This window comes from Rhinolophus ferrumequinum, chromosome 11 (assembly GCF_004115265.2).
Source record: "Rhinolophus ferrumequinum isolate MPI-CBG mRhiFer1 chromosome 11, mRhiFer1_v1.p, whole genome shotgun sequence".
Taxonomy (NCBI): Eukaryota; Metazoa; Chordata; class Mammalia; order Chiroptera; family Rhinolophidae; genus Rhinolophus; species Rhinolophus ferrumequinum.
In genome coordinates, this window is record NC_046294.1 from 46589619 (window position 1) to 46597816 (window position 8198).

General features: G+C 34.2%; 1 protein-coding gene across 1 annotated transcript; it reads left to right on the forward strand.

Annotated features, from left to right (window-relative positions):
* Positions 1-5993: 5993 nt before the first annotated feature.
* LOC117030662 (olfactory receptor 52E2-like) lies at positions 5994-6941 on the forward strand. Its single transcript, XM_033120852.1, has one exon. It carries the CDS (start codon positions 5994-5996, stop codon positions 6939-6941), a length of 948 nt encoding a protein of 315 aa, XP_032976743.1.
* Positions 6942-8198: the final 1257 nt, after the last annotated feature.

Sequence of the window (8198 nt, forward strand, 5' to 3'; positions counted from 1 at the left end):
TATCATGGAACTATGGCTTTGTTTATATTCAAGTAAATCTACATTACCTAAGGTGACAGAAATTTTCCAGGTGAACATTGGGTCGTAGTTACTAAAAAAGGTATGGTGAATAATGTGAAATAGAGTAGGTCCTGGCAATTGTACACTATTTTGTAGAGAGACATTTCTATTTTCAGTACATAGCCATTTCTTAATTCATGTCTACCCAGCATCTAGAATCAAGTTCAAGATATATATGTGACTTAATTTATTTTTTTAATGGAAAGTGTTTGCTTATTTTATCATTTATATTGGCACAGGTATATACATGTTGACTGGGAGTAACTGATAAACAAGTGTCAGTACAAATTTATAGAGGCAGAATTTTTTTCTTTCTTCCTTTTAACAGTTAATGATCTAGGAACTGAAAGTAGAAGGATAATCAAGGGCAAAGTTTGTTCATTTATTTTGTTCTTTAGGTTCCACGTGTAAGTGAGATTATATGGTATTTGTCTTTCTCCGTCTGACTTATTTCACTTAGTGTAATACCCTCTAGGTCCATCCATATTGTTGCAAATGGTAAAATTTCATTCTTTTTTATGGCTGAGTAATATTCTATCATATACCTGTACCACATTTTCTTTATCCAATTGTCTATTGATGGGCATTTCGTTTGCTTCCATATCTTGGCTATTGTAAATAGAACTGCAATGAACATAGGGGTGTATATATCTTTTTGAATTAGTGTTTTGAATTTCTTCAAATGAGTATATATATATATATATACATTGTAAAGAAATTGGGACTATGAGAATAATATATACACATTTGAACAAACTAAACAGAAACAGACACATAGATACTTAGAACAAACTGATAGTCACCAGGTGGGAGTGGTTTTGGGGGGATGGGTGAAAAAGTGAAGGGGTTAAGAAGTACATATTGATAGTTCCAAAACAGTTACCAGTATGTAAAGTATAAGGAATATAGTCAATAATATTGTAATAAATATGTATATGCTAGATAGGTACTAGACTTATTAGGAGATCACTTCATAAATGATATGAATATCTAACCACTATGCTGTAAACCTGAAACGAATATAAAATAATATTGAATGTCAACTATAATTGAAAAATAAAAAAATTAAAAACTTAAAAAAGAATAATATGTACCTTAGAAAATCTTACTTTGGAAAAATAATTTAAAATATTTAAAGGAATAGAAATAAAAAATAATGGTGGTAAGATAAAACCTACATACAAATGTCCCATCCAACAAGAATGTGCTTCATCAAAGAAGCTATTTAAGCACTAGGGTTAATTTTGATGAGAAATGCAGCATCTGTTATTTTTTTCTAGTTTAATTGAGAAATAATTGACATACATCACTGTATAACTTTAAGATGTACAGCATGATGGTTTGGTTTACATATATTGTAAAATGATTACCATAATAGGTTTAGTTAACATCTATCATCTCATATAGATACAATGAAAAAGGGAAAAAAATTCTCTTTATGATCTATTCTTGTAACAACTTTTCCATATATATTATAGCAGTGTTGACTGTAGTCATCATGTTGTACACTACATTCCTTTCACTTATTTATCTTATCACTAGGAGTTCAGACTGTTTAAATACCTTTCTCCAATTCCCCTTCCCCCTACCTTTGTGCAGCATCTGTTATTAACTTGATTTTAGGCAATATGGATCTTTTCAATTTATTCACAATGGCAGTTAAAAGAAAATAATAGGGCCAATAAAATATAGCTGTTTTTTTAAATTTCAGGAAATGAAATATATATTTTGAATATCATTTATTATACACTTATTCAAATTTTACTTCATGACTTTGAAAAAATTGAGGATAACTCCAATAACAATATCTAATCCTTTATGTTTTTTCACAAATTAAGCATGATATAGATATATTAAAAAATTATTCAACTCAATCGCCATTGCTAGATGGAGAATTTTTGTTTCATTATTGATATATTCCCCAAACTGACTTATGTAAACTTTGTTTTTTAGAGCAGTTTTAATCTCATAACAAAATTGGGAGGAAGTTACAGAGTTCCCATATACTCTAACCTCACATATACACAGTCTCCCCTACTATTAATATCCCACACGAAGGTGGAAACTTTGTTACAATCAACTAAAATATTTTGGCACATCATTATCACTCAAAGCCCATAGTTTACATTAGGGTAAAGTCTTGGTATTGTACATTCTGTGGGTTCTGACAAATGTACCATGGTATGTATCCATCACGATAGCATAATACAGGACAGTTTCACTGCAGTAAAAATTTTCTGTGCTACACCTATTCAGACTTTCCTTCCCTCAGCCTCTGAAACCACTGATATTTTTACTGTCTTCATAGTTTTGCCCTTTCCAGAATTTCATAGAGTTGGAATCATACAGTATATAGCCTTTCTTTTCAGATTGGTGTGTTTTGCTTAATAATATGCATTTAGGATTCCTCTATGTCTTGCCATGGCTTGATAGCTCACTTATTTTTAGGACTGAATAACATTATATGTGTATTATGTGGATACGCCAAAGCTTACTTATCCACTCATCTACTGAAGGACATCTTGGTTGCTTCAAAGTTTTGACAATGATGAGTAAAGCTACTCTAAACATCCGTGTGCAGATTTCGATTGCCTCATGAACAGTGCCCTGTGAACAGCTCTTAACTGAATAACAAAGAGCTATTTGGTTTACGGATGGCAGTTCCAAGATTCATGGACAACATCCCATTTGGAAAGCTGCTGCATTAAGACCAGTGCATGTAAAGACTGTCATTAAAGAAGGTAAAAATAATTCAGCTCAGTGGGCTGGACTGCATGCTGTTTTCCTAGCAGTGACGGAATATTTGAGCAATGGTAAAAGTCCCTCTGTTTGAGTTTTTACTGACTCATGTGCCACAGCCAATGACCTAGCTGGATGATCAGGTAGATGGGCAATGGAAAACTGGACTATTAAAGGGATGCCTGTGTAGGCCACTGCCCTACGGATTTACTCTGGGAATTTAAGGGATGCTTTAAAGTAGACGATATCGATGATTATCAGCAGAACCTCTATGAGGTTCAGAAGGTGATTGGAACCACCAGGTCAACCTTTTGGTGCACTCCATGGCCATCTGGGTCCATGAAATAATTGGATATGGGGGGTTGCAGCAATGCAGAAATGGGCTGAATATAGACATACTTTCTTGCACCCTGCATGACACAAAATGCCAACAACTGTTCTGTTTGAAAACAAGAGAGACAGAAACTGCAGCCTGTCAGTGTCCTGAAATTGCTTGTTGGTGTGGGAAAACCTCCTCTCCACATGTCAGAATTGGTATTAGAATCTTTATCTTCAAACCATTTCTTCACACACTTCTCATTAGTTAGGTATCTATCAAAATTTACCTCTTCAAAGGGCTGTCTTTGACTAATCAACTTAAGGCTGTCACTCCAATCATTCATTAAAATGTTATTCTATTTAATTTCTCTGTACATATGATTTAAAGTGTTAATAATATGAATCCCCTCATTAGTGGATAAGATTCTTGAGAGGAGGGATGGTATTTTTTCCCCAGTGCTGTTTTCCAAAGCATTTAACTCAGGTACCTAGCAGGCATTTGATAAATATCAAACTGAACATCAAATTGTTATAATCACACACATACACAAATACATTTAGTGTATGTCTGTATTTTGTTTGTAATATATAATATCACCATGTGTCTTATAAGTGCAATAATTTTATAAGTATGTATTTGTGTATGCATACATACATATAAATATGAATGTGCACATATGTATAAGGACTACATATAGCTGTATGTATACATATATACATACATACATACATATGAATCTTTGAGAGAGAGAGAGAGAAAGAGAGAGAAAGAGAGACAGAGAGAGACGTTAAGTCTGAAACATATCACAGGGATCCAGTTTTCTACTTTATTTCTGTGTTGTTTTCTCAGCTAAGTCCGCTATATGACTACATCCTTCATTTTAATTGAACTAGTTTTAAATGAACTAATTTTAGCTGAAGTAGTGTGGTCAGAGGCACTTGAGTAAATAAACTGTTTCTCTAAAAAGCTCCGTTAGTCTCACTCAAAGCAAATATCTCTACCAACAAATGTCATGTGATAGAGAAAATGTGTACTCCCTCAGGCATCACTTACACTTACCAAAAGGTGAAAAACATCTGTGGCAGAGTTTGAGCCCCTGGGACTGCCCCCAAACGAACTATAAAACCTGCAGTGAGCCTTCTATGCAGGAAATGAATCAAATCTCTGAGTTCCTGGCTTTGATTCAACATACCACAATTAATCTGAAGGTATTGACAACTCATCTATGTTTACTCAAGTTGAAGAAGTGAGAGGCAACAATGAGGGGACTGTAGCACACTGGAGTGAGAAAGAACTTCCTAGAACTGAGGGAGGAAGAACTATTCAAAATTACTGTGGATTCTTGAGACTCAGCAGTGCCGAAAATAGACTGAGAGCATGTAGCAGAGTAAGACAATGTAGTTCTTCTGAAGGTAAGTTAGAGACCTCTCTGGACTGTTGACAGGTAAATCAGTGTAGTCTTGCCACATGGAACAAGCCACTTGTGTGGTTAGATCAGGATGTTCTTGAGGTTTTCCTTAACCATCCTCCAGAATTTTCAGTCCACCAGTCAACTGGTATCATCTTTGGAGAAAGAAGTGTATGCAGGTATATTCTCTGGGCTTAAGAATAATTCATTAAAAAATAGCACAGTGACCTCTAGTTTCACAGTGAATATCTTGACGTCAATTGAGATGTTGAAATAGAAAAAGTTTAGGATTATTTTATGGATTTGCTATAAATCATGTTAATCCATAAAACCACATTTATAAAACAAAAATAAGACAGTTCTGTGATACATTGTTTAAAAAAATTGTAAAACAATATGTATAAGATGCTTCCGTTTTTAAATAAATTTTATTTTTTAGAGCAGTTTTAGGTTCACAGCAAAAAAAAAAGAATGTCTGTCATTATTGCTTCTGAGTATCCTATAAGAATCACTTTAAGAGCTGTGAAAAACACTAACATTTCCTTTATTTTGATTGCATATTATAGAAGAACAAAGATGAAGTTTTGGAGTGAAACCAGTGTATTATCTCTTTCTGGCACATACTGATCATGTGACTTTGAAGGAATATTTAGCTTCTGTGAAGTATAAGTTTCTTCTTTTATAAATTAAGAATGATAAATGGTGACCTTATATTTTATACAAATCAGCAATGGGGCACTTAGTAATGATTTTTTGTATTTTTGTGGTACACATTATAATACAAAAAGTAGCAACTATTACTATTTTCAAATCTTGATGATTGATTAATTTAGAGCTCATCAGTCTTTTTTTCCTAAAGTGTATTCTAAATTCTTAGGTATGGTAAGATGCTCATGCATCCTAGTTAGCATCTCAATATAATTTTTATAAAAAGATTTAATGGTTAGTTTTGGCAATATAAATATATTCTGCAATCCTCTGAGACACTAATCCAGAATATATACATGTATGTGTCCCCAAAGGATTAACCATTAAATCTTTCATATATTCATATATAATCATAATATAGGTTTTTTTCCCCATTGCTTTGCTAGGATGTGAGGAACCTGTGTTATTTATCAGGATTTTCACTTAGTCTCGCTATCACAGACAGAAAGAGAACACCTGATATCAAGCTGAATACTCTGGAGGTTCTGTTCCTAAGGCAGAGTAGTAAGCAGTTAGAGAAGATAGTCTCTATTACAAGTAGTTCTTAATGAGATTAATAGCTGGCAATGAGGACTAAAACACTTTTAATTTCAGAGAAGTTCACCAACGGGCACTTAAAATTGGAATAAATTTGCTTGTTTGTATTTTTATATTGAATAATTCTATACTGAATACTTACCAGAGTATTTGTGCATTGGATTACTCCAGGGACAGAGGAGAGAAAGAGCAAGTGTATTTCTTCATGTTGACATAATCACCATGCTTGACTTTAACTCCACTGTATTCACCAATCCCAGTACATTTTTCCTTATGGGCATACCTGGTCTGGAAGAAATGCATATTTGGATATCTATCCCTTTCTTCTCAATGTATGCTGTTGCCCTCATGGGAAACATAGTCATCCTGTTCATCATCAAAACTGAGACTGTTCTTCACGAACCCATGTTCTATTTTCTTTCCATGTTGGCCATCACAGACCTCATCTTGTCAACCTCTACTCTTCCCAAGATGTTGGGTATATTCTGGTTCAATTATCATGAAATCAACTTCCATGCCTGCCTCACTCAGATGTTTTTCATCCATGCTTTCTCTGGAGTGGAGTCAGGACTTTTTGTGGCCATGGCACTTGACCGGTATGTGGCAATCTGCAATCCTCTGAGACACTCATCCATTCTTACAAATTCTGTGGTGGCTCAGGTTGGCATAGTGGCACTTCTACGTGGGTTAGTGCTAATGACACCACATCCCTTCCTGGTAAGGCGGTGGCCATATTGCCGGACCAATGTTGTCCCCCATACATACTGTGAGCATATGGCTGTCGTGAAATTGGCTTGTGCTGACATTTCCATCAATAGTCTTTATAGTTTGGCAGTCATTATCTTAATAGTTGGGACTGATGTGGCATGCATCTCTCTGTCCTATGTACAGATACTCCGTACTGTATTCAATCTTCCTTCTAAAGAAGCCAGGTTGAAGACTCTCAGCACTTGTGGGTCCCATGTTTGTGTCATCCTCACCTTCTACATCCCTGCTCTGTTTTCCTTCCTTACTCACCGTTTTAGTAAGCATATACCACGCCACACCCACATCCTGCTGGCCAACATGTACTTGTTGGTACCACCTATGCTGAACCCTGTCATCTATGGAGTAAGGACCAAACAGATCCGAGAATGTGTTCTACAGTTATTCATGACTAAAACCATCTGAGAATTCTGAGCCCTACTTTTCTACTTATTCCCCTCCTCCTATAATTCTTTGATATAAATTTCATGGATTCTAGGATCAGCAAGACCAGAACTTAGAATCTCAATTCTTTCCCCTACTACCTCTGTAAGTTAAAGTTACATACAATTTAACCTACTTGGAGGTCTGTAAAACAGAAATAATAATACCTATGTTATAAGTTAATGATTACAAAATGTTTAATACTGTTTCTAGCATATTTAAGCACTTAATAAAGGTAAGATTATTTCAATAGCATTCCTTCGCTATGTATGTATTTTCTCAGTGTCTTTTTGAAACATACTTATTAGTTTATAAGATTGACTAAATAGGAACATTCTCTGACTGTGGCTTTAAAAAAAGTTTTAACTTGAGGAACTTAAAAGCAGATGACGTATGGTGATGGAAGGGGAGCTGACTCTGGGTGGTGAACACACAGTGTGATTTATGGATGATGTGATACAGAATCGCACAACTGAAATCTATGTAATTCTACTAACAATTGTCACCCCAATAAATTAAAAATAAATTAAAAAAAAAAAAGCCATTAAAAAAAAAAAAAAAGCAGATGACAACTTAATCCAGATGACAATTAGAGTTGGTTAATTTGTAGCTTCATTGTAACCATAAGAGAAAGCTTATGAGGAGTGGGCAGAAGAGAAAACATTGTGGTAAGCCATATATGTGGCTTTCACCTTGTACACAACTGATGAAGTGTGCATTTTAAGAATACCCTTGAGAATGACTACGGATTATGAAGTCAGTTATTCATACTACTTGTGCAAACATTGGGTATTTCAAACTTGTGGAAAATTCCAAATAATCAGAACTGTTATTCCTGAAATCAACAAAATAAAATGAAGGCATTGATTTTTTTGCATTTATGTATTTATTAAATAAATATTTAGAAAACATCTATTATGTGCCCGGCACTTACCTGATGATAAAATATTTGATAGTAAACAAAAGAAGAAAAATTACTTCCCTTAGTGGAATTTATAACCAATAAAGAAAAATAATACATAAAAGTAAGAAATGTACATTTAGCATTATTATATAGCTTTTCCTAGTAGTATTTAATGCTATAAATTTTAGTCTAATCCACTTTTTAGTGCATCCTACACCTTTTGATTATTAATTTTCTCTCTACTTGTTCTACTGGATATTGAAATAGGAATCTTGAATTCTCCAAATATAACTGGAGATTTGGCTATATTTTCTTTTAATTCCATCAGCTTTCCT